At 37.6% G+C, this 20,695-nt stretch overlaps 1 protein-coding gene across 1 annotated transcript; it reads left to right on the top strand.

The window, feature by feature from the left end:
* The first annotated feature begins 7,306 nt into the window (after nucleotides 1–7,306).
* Nucleotides 7,307–20,103, top strand: LOC100346538 (uncharacterized). The gene is made up of 3 exons (XM_089305118.1): nucleotides 7,307–7,973; nucleotides 11,235–11,399; nucleotides 16,705–20,103. The coding sequence occupies exons 1-3, from the start codon at nucleotides 7,824–7,826 to the stop codon at nucleotides 17,191–17,193; spliced, it is 804 nt and encodes a 267-aa protein (XP_089161244.1). The 5' UTR covers nucleotides 7,307–7,823; the 3' UTR covers nucleotides 17,194–20,103.
* Nucleotides 20,104–20,695: the final 592 nt, after the last annotated feature.

Here is a 20,695-nt window from a genome sequence, read left to right as displayed (position 1 = left end):
TACATTTGACTTTTCATTATTCCTTTGATAATTTTGATACAGGCCGGCGCTGCGGCTCACTAGGCTAATCCTCCGTCTTGTGGCACCGGCACACCAGGTTCTAGTCCCGGTCGGGGCGCCGGATTCTGTCCCAGTTGCCCCTCTTCCAGGCCAGCTCTCTGCTGTGGCCAGGGAGTGCAGTGGAGGATGGCCCAAGTACTTGGGCCCTGCACCCCATGGGAGACCAGGAGAAGTACCTGGCTCCTCCCATCGGATCAGCGCGGTGCGCCGGCCACAACGCGCAGGCTGCAGCGGCCATTGGAGGGTGAACCAATGGCAAAGGAAGACCTTTCTCTCTGTTTCTCTCTCTCACTGTCCACTCTGCCTGTTAAAAAATAAAAAAACAAGAATAGTGTCTGCAAATACTAGCTGATAGAATCAAAAAGGGAGAGAATGATCCAACATGGGAAGTGAGATACACAGCAGACCCATAGAATGGCAGATGTCCTAAACAGCACTCTGGCCTAAGAATCAGCTCTTAAGGCATGCGGATCCGGCTGAAAAGCCCATGAGAGTATTTCAGGCATGGAAAGCCAAGACACTGGAAAAAAAAAACAAAAAACACCTAAATGAAAAATCTCGGCGAGTGAGATCCCAGTGGAAAGAATGGGTCATCAAAGAAGGAGGTACCTTTCTCTGAAGGGAGGAGAGAACTTCCACTTTGACCATGACCTTGTCTAAATATGATCAGAGTCAGTGAACTCAGGGGGCTTCCATAGCCTTGGCAACTCATGACAAGAGCCTAGGGTGATTACTGATGCCATAAACAAGAGTGTCAATTTGTTAAGTCAACAACAGGAGTCACTGTGCACTTACTCCTCATGTAGGATCTTTGTCCTTAGTGTGCTGTACATTGAGATTTAATGCTATAACTAGTACTGAAACAGTATTTTTCACTTTATGTTTCTGTGTGGGTGTAAACTGTTGAAATCTTTACTTAATGTATGCTAAACTGATCTTCTGTATATAAAGAGAATCGAAAATGAATCTTGATGTGAATGGAAGGGGAGAGGGAGTGGGAAAGGGGAGGGTAGTGGGTGGGAGGGACGGTATGTGGGGGAAGCCATTGTAATCCATAAGCTGTACTTTGGAAATCTATATTCATTAAATAAAAGTTTAAAAAAAATTTTGATTACAGACATAGGAAATTTTTCAGTTTCTGGTCTTGTTTTGTAAGGTTCATTCATGCATTTGAATTAATTGTGTTGAGTTTCGGTATTTTACTGGGCTTTGAAATTCTGCATTTGGTTCTTTGGTTATAAATTCAATAACACAATGAAAAATGAAGTATAATAATTTCTTCGCATAGAATGTTATCTGTGCTGAAGTGGTTGCATTGGGTTTCAGATTATTAATAAGCGAAGGACATAAAAATCAGGGCATATTAAAGTTTCATGCAAGGACAAAACCTCAGATTTGCCCTTTCCTTTGAGATAATCATGCAATCTGCTTCTCCATTAGATCACTGAGAAACAGTCTCCCCAGTTTTCCACTCCCAAACTCTCCAAAGAATGTTAGCTATCAACAAGTTCTCTCAGCCACCGGCAAGTCAACAAGACACTCTGATTTCTTTCTGGCAACAGGTGCTGGTCAGATTGAAGATCTAAGATTCTGATAAGATAATGATGGTGCTCATGCTCAGTGCTCATTAGAACAACGTCACTGTATCTGATTTTCCTCTAACCTTTGGATTGAAACATTCACAGAATTGTTCATAATAGACGCTGCAGAGTTACTCTTTGCAAAGTAAAGAAACATTTTCTTGCAAAGTAAAATCTGATTTTTATGTGATAAATTCAACCCTAGAGTAATGTATTTTATTTTATTACTGTTTTTCATTTTACTTATTTTCCCTCTTCTTCCAAATGTTTTGAATGAATTGACCACTGTGTGATGAATTAGAGATTGTGATGTTGAGACTCAAGAGACGAGTAATCTCTCTTTATGCCATTGATGTGTTGCATGGATGCAGTCAAAAGTGATGTGGTTTTACTTAACACCATGGCTTTGTTACCTTAGTGCCAAACTAAAATAAACATCACTCCAGAATAAAATTAGAGCAATGTTTTAAATAAAGTAAAGCTAAATTTACATCAGTTTTGATGATATATCATTCTGGTTTTCAAATAAATCAGCTTTATTTGAAGGTTATGTTTAATGTTTTTGATAGCTTCAGCCCATGCCTGCTGTATGTATCTTATGGCCATACTCTTAGGATGGTGACCTTGGCTGTGTTTCAACAGCAGTAAATCACTGTATTATTTTTCCAATCCTGTTTTTATTGTAACAAAATTCACATGATAAAATTTATGATCATAACCATTTTAAGTGTGCAGTTAAGTAGTACTAAAAATAAAGTCATAGAGTTGTGCAATCACCACTGCTGCCATCTCTACAACTTTTCATCTTACAAAGCTGAAACTATGTACTCACTGAGCAGTAATTCCTCATTCCCTGCTCCTCCCATCCTCTGGAAACCACCATTCTACTTTCTGTCTCTGTGAATGTGAAAGACTTAGGTGCCTTGTAAGTGAAATCATGCAATAGTTGCCTTTCTGTGACTGGCTTATTTTACTCAGTACAATATCCTCAAGGTTCATTCATGTTGCAACAAGTCATCATGTATTTAACTCCTCTTTAGAACAAATGCCATCCCAGCTTCCTAATTCTTCACCAGTTTGTTTATGTTCTTTCTGTTCTAAGGCTTGAGGCCATTTCACTTCAGTTGATCCATTAAAACTCCTCACACTGAAAGCGTTGAATGCATTAATATGAGATATTTTAAGGGATCAAACTTTTGAAAAATAATTCTGACTTCCAAAGTGTCAAGAACAAAGAGGATAGAGGTATGGTCTGTTTCACTTCTTGCTGATTTTTTTGCACTAAGAAAAATTTCCTGACACATTTTAGAAACTCAATCATCCTATCCATTGAGTGACCAGTATAAGACAAATTTCAATTTAAGGTCAAACATATGAAAAAATAGTCAGAATCACTAGCCATCAGGGAAATGCAAATCAAAACCATGATGAAGTTTCACCTCACCCCCATTAGAATGGCTTTCATACAGAAATCAATAAACAACAAATGCTGGCAAGGATGTGAGAAAAGATATCCTAATCTATTATTGGTGAAATGTAAACTGGTACAGCCACTGTGGAATACAGTATGGAGATACCTCAGAAATATGAATATAGACCTACCATATGACCCAGCCATCCCACTCCTGGAAATTTACCCAAGGGAGATGAAATCAACATATGAAAGATTATTTGTACCCTCATATTTATTGCAGCTCTAAGACATGGAGTTAGCCCAAATGCAACTGAAGACTGGAAAGAAATTATGGGATATGTACACCATGGGGTAAAAAAAAATGAAATCCTGTCACTTGCAACAAAATGGATAAAACTGGAAGACATCATACTTAGTGAAATAAGCCAGTCCCAAAAGGAAAAATACTATATGCTTGCCTTATCTGTGATAACCAATAGAGCACCTAAAAGGTTAACCTATAGAAGTGAAATTGACACTTTGAGCACTTGTCTCAACTGTTGAGGAACAGTGTTTTTTTTTTTCATACTATTTGTTGAACTCTTTACTTAGTGTAGAATTAATCGTATGGGTATAAAGTTAATTGAAAATAGATTTTAGTAAAAAATAAGAATAGGAATAGGAAAGGTGGGAGAAGGGTGGGAGTGGGAGTGGGAGGGTGGGTACAGTGGGAAGAATCACTATGTTCCTAAAGTTATGGAATGCATAATGTTTGTATTCCTTAAATAACAGGTTTCTGGGAAAAATGTGTTATTGCCAGGGCAGGAATTTGGCCTAGTGGTTAGGATAGCATTTGGAATGCCCACATTCCATATCAGAGTACCTGATTCAAGCTTGACTCCTCCACTTACAATCCTGCTTCCTACTAATGCACACTCTTGGAAAGGAAGCATGTGATGGCTCAAATAATTGAGTCTCTGCTACCCACGTGGGAGACAAGATTGAGCTCCAGGCTCCTGGCTTTGTCCTGACCAAGCTCTGGCTGTTGTAGGCATTTGGAGTATGAACCAGAGGATGGAAGGTATCTCTCTGTCTCTCTCAAATGAAGTGAAAATAACTTAGAATTTTTTGTTCTAGTACTATTGGTTGAACTCTGTAATTAACACACAATTATTCTTAGGTGTTTAAATTTTAACTGAGAAGTGATCACTGTTAGGAATCTGGAAAACATTATGCTGAGTGAAATAACCCAGTCCCAAAGGGACAAATATCATATGTTTTCCCTGATCGGTGACAACTAACTGAGCACCAAAAAGGAAACCTGTTAAAGTGAAATGAACACTATGAGAAACAGTGACTTGAACAGCCCTTGCCCTGACTGTTGATGAACAACTTTTTTTTTTAACTTTTATTGAATGAATATAAATTTCCAAAATACAGCTTATGGATTACAATGGCTTCCACCCCCCCATAACTTCCCTCCCACCCACAACCCTCCCCTTTCCCACTCCCTCTCCCCTTCCATTCACATCAAGATTCATTTTAATTTCTCTTTATATACAGAAGATCAGTATAGCATACATTAAGTAAAGATTTCAACAGTTTGCTCCCACACAGAAACATAAAGTGAAAAATACTGTTTGAGTACTAGTTATAGCATTAAATCTCAATGTACAGCACACTAAGGACAGAGATCCTACATGAGGAGTAAGTGCACAGTGACTCCTGTTGTTGACTTAACAAATTGACACTCTTGTTTATGGCCTCAGTAATCACCCTAGGCTCTTGTCATGAGTTGCCAAGGCTATGGAAGCCCCCTGAGTTCACTGACTCTGATCATATTTAGACAAGGCCATGGTCAAAGTGGAAGTTCTCTGTGGGGAGCAACTCGGACTAGACTAAGTTACTGAAATTAAGACTTATTCTATGCATCTGCTCTCCCACAATATGGCGCTGGGAGAGGAGGAAACAGTTTCTACACAGCTGCCTCTTGCCAACTTGACAAGCTGCAGGAGCTGCTCCTGATTGGAGGAGAGCAGCATACTCGGTGTGTGGGTAGCAGAGTTGGGATTGGTGGAAGAGGACTATAAAGGAGGAGAGAGACAACATGCACCAGGAACATCTAAGGGGAACACCTGAGGAACATCTGAGCAGCCCCCGAGAGAGCCGGTTGGCGGTGTGCCGCTCCCCCGCGGAAGTGGGGAAAGTGGCAGGGGGAACTGCCCTGCCACGGAGGTGGAAGGGATGGTAGCCAACCCAGGAAGAACCAGCAGCAAACCCGGGGAGGGCCGAGCAGACAAAAGAACAGCGCAGGGTCCTGTGTCGTTCCTCCGTGAAGAAGGGAATGACAGTTCTCTCCTCCCTTCAGAGAAAGGTACCTCCTTCTTTGATGACCTGTTCTTTTCACTAGGATCTCACCTGTGGGGATCTTTCATTTAGGTTTTTCTTTTCTTTTCTTTTTTTTTTTTTTTCCCCAGAGTGTCTTGGCTTTCCATGCCTGTAATACTCTCATGGGCTTTTCAGCCGGATCTGCATGCCTTAAGGGCTGATTCTGAGGCCAGAATGCTGTTTAGGACATCTGCCATTCTATGGGTCTGCTATGTATCTCACTTCCCATGTTGGATCATTCTCTCCCTTTTTTATTCTATCAACTAGTATTTGCAGATACTATTCTTGTTTATATGATCCCTTTGGTTCTTAGTCCTATCATTATGATCAATTGTGAACAGAAATTGATCACTGGGACTAGTGAGATGGCATTGGTACATGCCACCTTGATGGGATTGAATTGGAATCCCCTGGTATGTTTCTAACTCTACCGTTTGAGGTAAGTCAGCTTGAGCATGTCCTGAATTGCACATCTCTTCCCTCTCTTATTCCCACTCTTATGTGCTGCTACACAGCAGACCCATAGAATGGCAGATATCCTGAACAGCACTCTGGCCTCGGAATCAGCCCTTAAGGCACATGGATCTGGATGAAAAGCCCATGAGAGTATTACAGGCATGGAAAGCCAAAACACTCTGGCAAAACAAACAAACAAACAAACAAAAAAACCCAAAAAACCAAAACCTAAATGAAAGATCCCCGTGAGTGAGATCCCAGTGGAAAGAACGGGTCATCAAAGAAGGAGGTATCTTTCTCTGAAGGGAGGAGAGAACTTCCACTTTGACTATGACCTTGTCTAAATATGATCAGAGTCAGTGAACTCAGGGGGCTTCCATAGCCTTGGCAACTCATGACAAGAGCCTAGGGTGATTACTGATGCCATAAACAAGAGTGTCAATTTGTTAAGTCAACAACAGGAGTCACTGTGCACTTACTCCTCATGTAGGATCTCTGTCCTTAGTGTGCTGTACATTGTGATTTAATGCTATAACTAGTATCAAACAGTATTTTTCACTTTATGTTTCTGTGTGGGTGTAAACTGTTGAAATTTTTACTTAATGTATGCTAAACTGATCTTCTGTATATAAAGAGAAATTAAAATGAATCTTGATGTGAATGGAAGGGGAGAGGGAGAGGGAAAGGGGAGGGTTGCAGGTGGGAGGGAAGTTATGGGGGGGTGGAAGCCATTGTAATCCATAAGCTGTATTTTGGAAATTTATATTCATTCAACAAAAGTTAAAAAATATTTCAAAGTAAGACAAATGATTTTTCAGTAAAAATATAGATCTAAAACTTTTCAATATTCTATCCTACTTTTGCAATATTGCCTAGGAAATAGATTTGAATCATTTTTAACATGCATGAATTGCCTGAGCAACTGACCAAGTACATTTCAGTGACCCACACAGGGACTAAAAAGCAGTGTCTGTAAGGCCATGAGTGCCTGAAATGTGGCCCAACATTGTGAGATAATGCATTTTCATCCTTGAAGAGAGAAAAAGAAACAGCAAATGTCTACCTCAAAAATGTTTTCTTGGGTTGATCCTAAAACAGAAGGCAGGTGTCTAAAAGAAGGGAAGGAAAAATGATCAAACTTTTCAGGTTTTTTGTGTCAGGAGGTTGCTGTGAGGGCAGTCGTGATAGTTCTGAGACTGAGTAGATTTTCTGTGTCTTTCTGTAGCTAACACCTCATTTCCTTTTCCAAGGTGGTTCCCATTCATAGTGAATAATTATTTCCCATTTAGGTTAATCCATACCTGTACTGTTGCATCACTGTTGATTTTCTACCAGATGTTTTAATTATTTCTCATGGTTGCAGATATAAAGGGCATTGAACAAATGGGAAAATTATTCTTGGTGGTAAATTTGTGATATTGACATCTCAAGAATGGACAGAAAGTATGGAAAATACATATTGAATGTGGAACACTCTGACAACCCGCCGGTGAGTACTGGTGCTCCATTTTAATATTTTTTTTTTATCTCGCAGTTTCATTGTCAGCATTTGAACCCTATCTAGTATGCTTACTATTATGGAGTCAAGATCATAATTTTACATTCTCCCAAAGCAAGAGTATTCCTGTAGCTTTTTTGCTTCAAATTTCATTATATATTTTGCTATAATATAGACACTATGAACCATTTTTATAGGTGTAAATATTAGGAATGTTTCTATGTGTATACATACAAATCACCATCATAGCAAATAAAACTACAAGGGTGTCCTTGGTTTATTTATTAAGTTATGTTTTTACAATTTGATGGTTAGACTTCTATCTATAATTTCCAGATCTGCTAGAACTCTAAAGATTTATAAATATGCTGACCAGATTTTAATCCTAGAAATTGTCTTTATGACTAAGAAAGAAATCCTATAAAAATACCTGCTTCTTATAAAACATATGCTCATTTTTGTCTTTTTTTTTAATTTACACCAACAACCAAACGTTTGCTCTGTAGTTACCATAAGTACTTTGATGTATATGGTTATATCTTACCAAATAACCTTTGATATGAAAACAAAAGAAGGTCATAGGATGGAGATTAAAATGGTGAGTTAAAATTCATTTCCTGAAGAGCAAATGGAAGTCATATGACGTGTTTTGCCTTCTCAATATGGAATGGTGGCAATCAGCCTATATTAATCACCTACAAAGTAAAGCAAAATAGAAAGTCTTGTTTCTTAGTAAATCTTGGTTGAGTAAAAGAATTCCATAGAGGATTCCTGGTTCACCAGAAAAAGGGAGTTTGTATTTCTCAGTCATCATTGGATCCTCCTGAAGACATTCTCTTGGTCACCTTGGAATGACTCTCAATATCTGAATCCTCAAGATGCCCAAATACTCAGTTGGAAATAGAAATTCATTTTAGGCAGGCATTAATCATCTGCATTATTTATGTAGGTTAATAACAAACTTGAAAACATTTACAAGTATTATTTTACTGCATTATATCTGATTGAACAAAGGTTTTCCTTTATTATAGATACTTAGGCATGATTACAAAAAACATTTTTCTTGAGACCAAACTCAATAATGAAACTTAAAAATTATTTGAAGATTATGAAAACACAAAAATATTTTTAAAGTTTTTTTAAAAATGTAGTTTTTAACAGATTCAGTGTGCTTTGTAGATAAAATTCTAAGAACATAATATTCTCTTCCTCTCTCCCTGCCTGCCACCTCTCCATCCGTACCTCCTTCCTTCCTTCTCCCTTTCTTTTTTTAAAAAAAATTTGAGATAACATTTTAAATTTATGATATAAAAGAAAGGCTTAATACTTCAGTGAATGAGAAGCTTAACAAATTAAAAGCAAAATAAGAAATTTAACAAGTAAAAACTAAACAGACCCGAATTTAGTGGGAATATAGACAACAGCTATGAACAGCAATTTCATGGAAAAATGACCATTTCATATCGACCCAAATACAGTAAAGTTTAAAGTAGCCACAGATCATTAAAAGTATAGTAACATAACGATCTTAACCATTGGTTTGACAAAGGCATAAAACAAAGTTTTACAAAACTCCATTTGCAGCAATACTGATACACACAGGCATTTCTTTCTTTTTTCTTTCCTTATTTTTCTTCTAGAAACACATGAGATTTAAGTTAATCCTTGTAGAGTTAGGAGAAACAAATCCTGTCAGACTTTCTTTGGTAAATAAAGCTGATACACTTCATTTGCCAAAGCCATTATTAGCTAACACTGATGACCTGATGAAACATTATTAATAGTTCTCTAACTATCCCCATTTTGTACAGAAACGTAAAGACTCCCCTAAGAGCCAGAAAAACAGCACAGTCAAGTTACTACTTAGGTTGCAATAGCACTTCAAAGCCGGACCCGGATGACAGGTTCTCTATGGGTATAGGCCCACTCATCATCAGCTGAAAAGGTTAGGATCCCAACAGGGTCAGATAATTCTGGAAAACTGGCTTGCCAAGTTTACTTTGTTTACAAGGTAAGTTAAAATATCCAAGTTCTTCAGTCACAGGCAACTGGATATAAATGAAAAAAAAAGGACTCAGCACTAAGGAAAAATATGCAAGGTGTTAATAAAGGTAAGTACAACTTTCCCCAAAAGTGCCTAGCAAAAAACAGTTAGGATTTGGTATAATTTTTCAAATAAAACACTTGTTATTATTCTTAAGTATTATACTCACATAAACATTTAACTTAATTATTTTACTGCTAAGGGTATTCTATCTTATCTATATTTAATGACAATTGTATTTTCTGTGTATTTTTAATGATAACTCTTAATGGGCCAATGGCTACATGCAATTGTAGTTTGATAAGTTTTTGGTTGCCTTATTTCTGTTTTATTTCTTGCAACTGCACATGAATCTATAGTTACTTCAAAATAGTTTTTTCAAAAATGTTTTACTGATATATTACTTGTATCCCTTTATGGGGCACAGTGTAACATATCAACATATGCATACAGTATAAGTTTGATAGTTTTAATAGAACACACTGGTAGCATGGCCATCATCTTTGATAGTTATTTAGCAATGGGTTATGAAATCAACATGTTCAAAGACAACTACTAGTACAGGCAGCAGTAATAAAAATTCTAAAACCACGACTAACAATAATGATTATTAACACTTACTGAGTGCATACTAGGTGATAAAGATTTCTGTAAACATTTTGAAGTTAGTGACTCAGTGGTCATCCCAGAAAATCTACAAGTGTGTCATTTTTGTGTCCCCCTTTTTCAGAGGAGCAAAGAGCACCACATGCCTTTGTTCACAGCTAGAAAGTAAGCGTTATTATCCTATGAGATGAAGAGCCTAGATAATTCCACATTATTTTTGAGATGTAGCAAGCTTTTTCCAAGATCCATACATTATTAAACCTATTTCTTTTTTTTTAAAGATTTATTTTATTTATTTGAATGAGTTACAGAGAGAGGGACACAGAAAGAGGTCTTCTATCTGCTGGTTCACTCCCCAGGTGGGTGCAATGGCTGGAGCTGCGCTGATCCGAAGCCAGGAGCCAGGAGCCTCCCCCGGGTCTCCCTTGTGGGTGCAGGGGCCCAAGGACTTAGGCCATCTTGTACTGCTTTCCCAGGCCATAGCAGAGAGCTGGATTGGAAGAGGAGCAGCCAGGACTAGAACCGGCACCCATATGGGATGCTGATGATTCAGGCCAGGGTGTTAACCCAGTACACCACAGTGCAGGTCCCTATTAAACCTATTTCCTTCTTCTTTTTACTTTATTTTATTCTTCCCCTTCTTTTAACAACTGTTTCCCACAGTCTTTTCCACTGAACCCACTCTTTTTCAATCCTTATACGTCCATTTTTTCTCAGTAATGTTGTATAAGGATTGCATTATTTGATAATTATATATAAATTATCTTTTATCTCACTTGAAGCAAATATGTTCCTTGAGTACTTATTGTTCTGAAATGTTTTTCCCCTGCTCTACGCCTGAGAGAAACCCTGCAAAGAACTCTTACAAAGTGGAAAAATGATGACTTTTGTGTCCCTGTCATGGAATCACAGATTCTGTTGTATTGATCATGATATAAATTATGGAAAGGAGTCACTCTAGGAAGTTTTTATGAGCATAGTATAGTATAATACACTATTACATATAGGACATTGGCATGGTATATCCTAACAGTATATTTATATGCAGTGTAGTGCAGGGTAAAGAACAGTGGCCTTAGCATTGGGTGGTCTGGGCTCAATGGCTTGCTGTTATATCATTTAAAAAGTCATATTCTTATTGTTTTTGACAGTTTTATTTTAGAAATTTAACAGTATGATGTACTATTCACTTACATTTCATCTCTGTAGCCCAACACATGTCCACATGACCAGGAGGCTCACAGATCTGCATGTTGCTGTCCACCTTCAAATGATGTAACCACTGATGTCTCTTCCAACTTACCTGGGGTCTGGGTGAGCCCAAGAATCTGTGCACATTCAGCATGCTCACGTGCAGAATTACCCGATGTGGAGGTAATGTCTGGTGTAGTAGCTTTTGCCAGGTTCTATGAGGGGTCTGCTTGGTCTATTCTTTCCTGGAATATGTAATTAATTACTCAATTGATCTATATTCATGTTAAGCATTTGCCCTATTCTTAATTCTGTTACAAGTCACTGACAGCAATTCACAAGGAGAAGATTTGACAGTTTCTGTTTTCAAAGAGCTAACGTTCTAGTTTAGGGTTCCAGTATTTACAATAGAGAACATAAAATGAAAGGATGAGTGTGAGGTGTGAAGGCAAGGTTTGGGAGGGGGCAGGGGAAGAGATATGTTGGCAAAGGGGGTTTAATTAACTACTTAGACTCTGATGGGAAAATATCGCATTCAGAGCTGCATGAATCTTACTCTGTGGGTGATAAGCTTATTTGCTAACACTGTTGAAGATTCTGAACCTGCACACGGCAGTTTCTTTAGCTCTCGTGTGCTTGTGTCTTGAGATAGAAATGTAACTCTTCTCTGGAACTTCTTTAGCTTTGGACACCTGACTCAGCTCTCCTCGCTTCCTGACCTCATGTCCTTGGCTCATGATTGTGTCTTTAAGTCTTCAGCCCTTGTGTAGAAAATTGGCCTTGACTACAAATTACTGATGTGGTTTGGCAGCTGGGTTGGGTTCCTCAGTCGCTGGAATTCCTGACCTTCACTGCTTCATCTTGCTGTGGAAGCTCAGAAGAAAAATTGAGCCTTGTTTCTTGATTTGGTAGAAAATATAAACTATATTGTTTCTGGCAGCAAAATGAACGAATGAATGGGGCTCCATCGAATGGAGTTAGAGAACATTTCTTATTTGTAGAGGTAAAGTGAATCACATCTATCTAGTTGAAAGAGACATTGGATGACATGTAGTCTACTGACTCTTAACCCCTGTGCACTTTGGAATTACCAGGAGACTAAGACACACAGGAACCAATAGCTGAGCCCCATGTTTAACCAATCAAATCAGGAACTCTGGGAGTGAGACACATGCAATAATAGTTTTTAAAGGCTATCCAGATGTATCTAAAGTGCAACTAGTGATGAGAAAGACTGATGTAGTTCTATTCCAAAATTAAATTTTTCAAAAATCTCTTAGAAAATGGAATTTAAAAAATAAATTTAATTTTGTGCCCAACATTTTTGAAGTTCATGCATACACATATGACTAAGGGAAGCCCAGAGATTTTTTTACAGAACTCATGTAGCTTTTGCCAGAAGGATCTAAAGCAGCAGGAGCACTTAGGTTCCTGGATGTGTGGCTATGCACTTTATTTCTGTAAGGTGCTCCTCTTAAGTTTCTGTAAGTTTCTATTATAGACTCCTCCAAGGTGTACATGAGCATTTCTGCCACTTTCTTTTCTTTGGCCTCCTTTTTTTTAAAATTTATTTGACAGGTAGAGTTATAGACAGTGAGAGAGAGAGAGAGACAGAGAGAAAGGTCTTCCTTCCCTTGCTTCACTCCCCAAATGGCCACTACGGCTGGCGCTGTGCTGATCTGAAGCCAGGAGCTAGGTACTTCTTCCTGGTTTCCCATGCAGGTACAGGGGCCCAAGCACTTGGGCCATCTTCCACTGCCCTCCTGGGCAACAGCAGAGAGCTGGACTGGAATAGGAGCAACTGAGATTAGAACCCAGTGCCCATATAGGATGCCGGCACCACAGGTGGAGGATTAACCAACTGAGCCATGGCGCTGGCCCCTGGCCTCTTTTCAATAACACCACCAGCCAACATAGAGATGTTTTTTTATCTGAGAACTAACTTGATCTTAGTGGCCCTTTTTCCTTCTTCTTGGTGACCATTGCCCTCATTCGGCTCCTGTCTTGGTGCCACCACCATTTATATGAAATCCTGGCCTTTCAACAAATACTGTAACTCATATTTTATAATATTTAAGACCTACTCTAATCTACCTGGAAGACTGACATTTTGAATGCATTCTTTAAAGATCTTGATCTTATTTAGGTGATAATGAAATAATCTGTTGGACTAAAAAGCACTTGTTACTAATTTCTACATTTCACTAAATCCAAAATAAAGATATTACTTTGGAAACCTTGTGACTTTATATATATTATTACTAATATCCTTAACGAGAATTTGAGATAGATATTGTTAACTCTATATTTCAAGGCAAGGAAACTTGAGACTCAAATAAAGAAAATTGTGTAAGATTTGACGTTGTGAAACCTATATATGCCTTTCTTATTAAAAAGATTGTCTCTTTTTATTTCATATAATCTAAGAATAGTGACACCAAATATCTGTGAAACCACCTTAAAATGAACAAAGCAATTCAATTTGGCAACCCTTGAGGCAATCCAGTAAGTCATAAGCCATTTTTGTCACCAGTTCACAGATTATGAAATAGGAACTCAAAGATGTTAAGCAATTTTCCTATAGATTCCAATGCAGGGTTTTGAATTCCTCATTTCATTTTTGTTCTTTTAAACCATGCTGGCAAATAACCTAATCTATGATAAGATGGTTAAAAATGAGCAGGATTTTGACTTACCTTGTGAAAATGCACATCACTAGAAAAGTTTTACAGAACTCTTTTTGTTGTACAATTTCAAATTGTAAGCCTGGGAAGGAAGTAACACATGCAAGTGGATTCTCTGGCTCTTCTGATTTTATTAGGTCTCGGGAAGCTACCTACATGTGGAATGGTAGGAAGTTACAGTGGGTAACTATCAGGAGTTGACTCATCACCAGATGATCAACATTACTTAAGGAATTGACCACTCATGGAATAATTATGAAAACTATCATGGTAACTCATTTCTATGCTGAGAACATAATTACTGATCAATACTCAGATAGAGGGGCAAAGATAGTACTTGCAGAGACCATGCTGTACTGAAAGTGAAACATGCAGTGTTCTGGGTGTTCAATGCAAGCTAGAAAAGGCATTCTTAAGTGGCAGAACTATTTACACCAAAGTCCTGTTTTAAAATAGGCCTGGTGCACTGAAGAAAACGAGTGGAGGCCAGTTTGCTCTGAGGCTATTACTCAAGTTCAAGACTGAGACTGAATTTCATGACAGTGAAATTGGCCAAAATGGAATAAAGTTCACAGTATTGAAAAAAAAAAGAAAAATGCTTAAGATAAATTTTAAAGACCTTCATTTGGGAATTTATCCAAAGGAAATGAAATCAGCATACGAAAGAGATATCTGTACCCCATATCCCAGATGTCCATCAACTCCTGACTGGGATATGCAATCAGAAATACTACTCAGCCATAAAAAAGAATGAGATCATGTTTTTCGGAGAGTTCAAATCTCATTTTTTTTCCATGAGGCTATTGAAGTGCCTTTGTATGATTTCCAAATTTGAAAATATTTACTATCTTATCCTTTACAAAAAACCTAAAGACCTAAAGTGAAAGGAGACCAGAGATTGGGAATATCAGCAATAAAGGTTGGAAGTGAATAGTGAGCCTTCAAAGAAAAGAAGATTCTGGGGAACTGTGGAGCCAATGAGAGTAGACGCTCACAGAAGAGAAGGAAGGAGACGGTTCAGAAGACAGGCGGAGGAATAGTATCCAGCAGCATAAGTGGCCGAAGGATTCAGTAAGACGCAAGCAGACGTCAATTAGATTTTAATGAATAAATGCAAAGGTTGCTTTTTCAGTGGTATGGCAGGTGCAGAAGTCAAGTTGGACTGGATTGAAGAATGTGTAAATGTAGACATTGCATTTAGACAACTCTCAAGAAATTTCAATTTTCAGAAAGAGAGAGGGGATTTAGTATCAAGAGATGTTTTATGTAAGTTGGGTGAGAATTGAATGTGTCTAAATGAGGATCATAGTGCAGTATTTAGCCTGAAAGTAAATGTAACAAAAAGAGAAAAGTTGTTAGGAAAGGCAAACAGGATGGGATCCAAAAGATTAGCTTCACACAGAAGCAGTGATAGCTCTTCGTATGCCAGTTAGGAAGGAAGAGGGGTTGTGTACAGGCATGTTTGGGTTTACAGGTTTGGATGCTGGTCTCTACTAAAGAGTTTTAATATGATGGCTTCAAGTATTCTAGTGAAGTAGGAAGAAAGTGAAATAATCATTTGCTGGCAGTGAGGAAGGACAATTTGTGTGTGCATATTGCTGGAAAAACCTAGGATTGAGGATTGAGAAGGTTGGAAAAAATTTTTAAATGAGGGGGTAACAATCTGAGATACATACTAGGGTGGTGGAGAAATGTAGAAACTCCACTTGAGGAAGATGATGCTACAATTATATTGTTTCTAGTCTGTCCAAATATTTAATGTTCTTCTACACTGTGGCTGCTCCAGAGACACTCCAGAGAAAGAACATAGTCATTAGGAGATGAGAAGAGGGAAACGCAAGAAATGTTAGGGAATTAGCAAGAGTGTTGAAATAATCGGCCATATCCACAAAAAGTGGATAAGGAGGAACATAAGCAAAGTAAGAGCTGCTGAAACAAAAGTTTCAGTAAAATTGATAAAGGTCATCATGGAATCAATGAAGAAATAAGCTAGGAGGAGAGAATATCATAGTCAGAGGACAGAATTCTAGAACAGTGATTTTTCAAAGTGGAACATTTTGAGGTAATGACATTGTATAGTGGCAGATCCAGTGGGGGAGGAGGGAAGTATAGTTATCTTAGAATTGTATCTATGAAATATATGAAACCTACTCTGCATATTAATAAAGATAAAATAAAACAAAAAGAATTTTCCATTTAAATGTTTTCCTTTGCTTTCATGAAAATAAAGAAGATAGAGAGAGAGGGAACAACAAATGGAAACCAGAGGATTTTTAAGGCAGTAAAACGACCCTGTATGATACTATAATGGTAGATACATATACATGAGTACACATTTGTCCAAATACATAGAATATAAAATACTAAGGGTGAACCCCAAATTAAACTGTGGACTCTGGGTAATAGTGGTATGTCAATGTACACTCAACAACTGTAATAGAGGTACCACTCCAGTGGGGGAATGTTGCTAACATGGGAGGTTGTATGTATATGGGGACAGAATGTACAAACGCTAAATCTATATATTCCACTCAGTTTTGCTGTAAACCTAAAACTACTCTAAAATTTGAAGCCTATTAGAGAGAAATAGAATAAGAGAAAGTAAGACACTGGCATATTTGTCTTTTTCTAATATTAGCAAAAGTATGAAATAACTTCCACCAGGGCGAAAACCTGGACTTGAAGTTTAAACATCAGTGATATATAGTTTTAAATAATGATAGTACAATGTTATAAATAATACAAAAGATCTGATAAATCACAAGTTTTTTTCATTACTGAGTTTTTATTTATGCTCTTTTTAGTTGAATGAAAATTGCTGCAGTGACTGGTCTCTGTGGAAAGTTTTCCTGGCCTGTCTCTTGGCCTGTGCTATAACCACAGCTATTGGAGTACTCATACTGAGCCTGGTGAATATTAAGGGAAATAATTCCTCCATTGTTATCCAGCTACCCACAAACAGTGGACAGCCCACAGTTATTGTACCTGGAACAACCTCTACTACTTCTCAATCTACAGCAACTACCACTTCAGCTGCACCTACAACCACTGCGACAGCTTCAACCATCACTTCAACTAACTCTACAGGCTCTACTGCTTCCACTCCACCTGCCACCACATCAGCCACCTCTCCCTCTTTAAGTGAAACCACAGCTGCCGCTACTGCAGCAGCATCTACGACCACGGCTACTACCACGCAGTCCTCAGCTGCAACACGCGCAGCCACTTCAACTGACCCTGCAGGCTCCTCTTCTGCTTCTATAACGGGTACAACGGCCACCTCTAGAAAGTGAAATCACAATTGCAACTGTTTCAACAGCATCTGCGACTACTGCTACTTCCATTTAATCTGTAACCACAAGAGCCACTTCTCTCTGAAACAGTGCAGTCACAACTACATGGCCCTGAGGATTCTATTTGAATGACACCAAATACTTCTACAAGTTAAATTAGCTGACAATTGAAATAATCACCAAAACTACAACCACTACCCCTTCCCCTTACCATACAACTACTGTAGCTTCCACTTAGCTCACAATAACAACAGTAATCATGCTCCTTCAATGTATAATCTTCACCTATTCATCCTGCAACAAAAATGACTCCATTACCCCCTAATCTTAATATGACTATCATCAATCATCAAGTTAACCTTTAGATACCACCTCAAAAATTAACTTACAACTAATCCACACACTGACTTTTCCCCCAGTTGAAACTGTAGCTATCTCATCTATATTTGCTAAGTCTATATCATTGCCAGTCTTATGTTATACCATATCAATTACTGTGATGCCACTAAAAGAAAGATAATTTGGACCATGAATAATGATAAAATTACTACAGTTTTCACAAATACCAACACTTAGGACTTTTATAACCAACAGAAATCTTTTCATTTTTTAAAATGAACTAAACATTTAAACTAAAAAAATCTGCCATTGGTTCTATTATTTAAAACAATGTAATTTTATATAGAGAATCCATTTTTATTTAGAAAATCTTTAAGAAATTTTATATTAATTATATAATAAGATTAGACATTTAGATTTTAATATGGATTGGTTGGTGTTTACAATATTGCATTCCTCTGAACACAAATTATATGCATAAAGGACAGAGATTTTTATATGGGAGATATTTGGATGAATTTATGTACAAAAATATGGAATTTATAATTGTTTCCTCTACAGTAAAATTTGTTTTTTTCTCCTATTCCTTAGATTATAATTGCCTTTAAAGTAACATTTCATTCACACTAATATTATTAAAGTACATTTGAATCTGTGTTTTTGCAAACTTTTACTTCAGAATAGCTTGAAATTTACAAAACAATGTTGCTGATGTAGGGTAAAGATTTTCCATATATTCCATATGAAGCTTCCCCTATTATTAACATTTTATATTAGTATGAGACTTTTTTAAGATTTATTTTATTTATTTGAAAGGCAGACTTACAGAGAGAGAGGTCTTCCATCCTGGTTCATTCCCCAAGTGGGCACAACTGCCAGAGCCGAGCCAATCTGGAGCCAGGAGCTTTTTCCAGGTCTCCCACATGGGTTCAAGGGCCCAAGGACTTAAGCCTTCTTCTACTGCTTTCCCAGGCCATAGCAGAGAGCTGGATCGGAACAGAGTAGCCAGGACTTGACCCAGCACCCTTATGGGATGCCAGTGCTTCAGATTAGGGCTTTAACACACTATGCCACAGTGTCAGCCCCTAATATGATACCATTTTCACAATCAATAAACCACATCTAGCTTCCTCTAGTTTTTTAATAGATAATCTGTTTGTTTCTCCTACCTTCCCTTTCTCTAGCAATCAGCGTTCTGTTGAGATGTTTTCCCCCCTGCTTGTTTGTGTGTTTTTAGCTCCTACATAAGAGAGGGAACAAGCAGTATTTGGCTTTTTGTATCTGTCTTATTCCACTTATCAATCTGTATTTTAAAATAAAATAATTTGCTACAGTGTTATAAGTTATTCAACTAAATGGTATTCCTTCAGTCTCAATTGTGTGCTAAAATACTAAACAAGGCACATCAGAAGAAAATAGCCATACAAATTACCAATTGAGTTTACTGATTTAGAGTCTGTTATTTTTAATTCTTAAATGATTCTGACAGGCTTAAATTACAATTGAAGATGCTTCACCTTGCTAAATCAGGATATTCAGATTGGAACTACTCTTATACTGTAATCTGTAATTTAAAAGATCTGCAGCTGTTGGTGATGTCCAGGAAGATTGGAGAATCATGGGTTCAAAGGTTATAGTTCAATGACACCAGAATGATAAAAATTATAATTACAAATCTTGAAAATTAAAATCATACATAAGGCATTTAAGAAAAAAACTTATGCAGGTGGGAGGGAGGTTATGGGGGGGAAAACCACTGTAATCCAAAAGCTGTACTTTGGAAATTTATATTTATTAAATACACATTAAAAACAAAACAAAACAAAACAAAACAAAACAAAACAAAAACTTATAGGCATAGCTATGAACACAAACTTATTTAACCAGTCATATATAATATTGAAGGGTAATGTTTCACTCACCAATTGGTAAAGAAATATTTTCAACAAAAACTGTGAAATTAAAGTTTTTGTGCAACTTTTAAATGATTTCATCTATTGAATTTGGACCTAAAGAAATACTCACTGTTTAGTTTTACTAGCTGAGTCATTTTAATTCTATTTGCTTGTAGTAATGATTCAGGAAACATTAATTTGGATTTCTAATAATGTATGTTGATCTATTCTTCCTTGCCTGGTATTTTGATTAAGAATATTTTATGAGACATTTAAAACATCACTGCTGAAACCACTCAATTTCTGATTTGAGGTTAACATTTTCAAATTTCTCCACAGCCCCACTAGTCATCAGAATTATAAATGACCTGAAGTTTACCCATACTCATAAATGAATACATGTATAACTTATTATATAGAGTGATGATTCCCTTAGTCTGTGACATAATTGGTGCTTAAGAAAAACACATTGAATAAATGAGTAATTTGTAGGTAATTTATCCAGTATCAGATTCATAAGAATAAAACCTCCTTATCACTTATTATTGTAAACATCTAGCATATAGTAAATGGCAACACATATCCTTGAAATGAACGATAATTTTTAAGGAATGATTCTACAAGAAAAGTCTATTTAACCTCTTTAATGGTAGCAGTAATAAAGCATTTTAGCCCATTTTTGTTTAGGTTGAATTCTTTCTTTAACCTTTTTCACAACTTATTTTCTGTCTTTTAATAATGTACTTGATTATTTTGTGACTCCTCAGCGGTTTAAAAAATTTGGAGTTCATAAATTCTCATAGTACACAATTAAAGCTTTGGATCACTGTTGTTCACTGGAAAAGGAGCTACGGTGGTGTCAGTTATGGTAGGAAACAACAGTGATTTAAAATTAACTACCAAATATCAGCCAGGATTATAGGAATATTAATACATTTGGATCATATATTTTCTTTTTTTTTTTTTTTTTTGACAGGCAGAGTGGATAGTGAGAGAGAGAGACAGAGAGAAAGGTCTTCCTTTTGCCGTTGGTTCACCCTCCAATGGCTGACACGGCTGGCGCGCTGCGGCCAGCGCACCGCGCTGATCCGAAGCCAGGAGCCAGGTGCTTCTCCTTGTCTCCCATGGGGTGCAGGGCCCAAGCACTTGGGCCATCCTCCACTGCCTTCCAGGGCCACAGCAGAGAGCTGTCCTGGAAGAGGGGCAACTGGGACAGAATCCGGCGCCCCGACCGGGACTAGAACCCGGTGTGCCAGCGCTGCAAGGTG

The sequence above is a fragment of the Oryctolagus cuniculus genome, chromosome 10 (genome assembly GCF_051225735.1).
Source record: "Oryctolagus cuniculus isolate XC-2025 breed Fujian yellow rabbit chromosome 10, ASM5122573v1, whole genome shotgun sequence".
Taxonomy (NCBI): domain Eukaryota; kingdom Metazoa; phylum Chordata; class Mammalia; order Lagomorpha; family Leporidae; genus Oryctolagus; species Oryctolagus cuniculus.
This window is presented reverse-complemented; position numbering and strand designations above follow the sequence as displayed.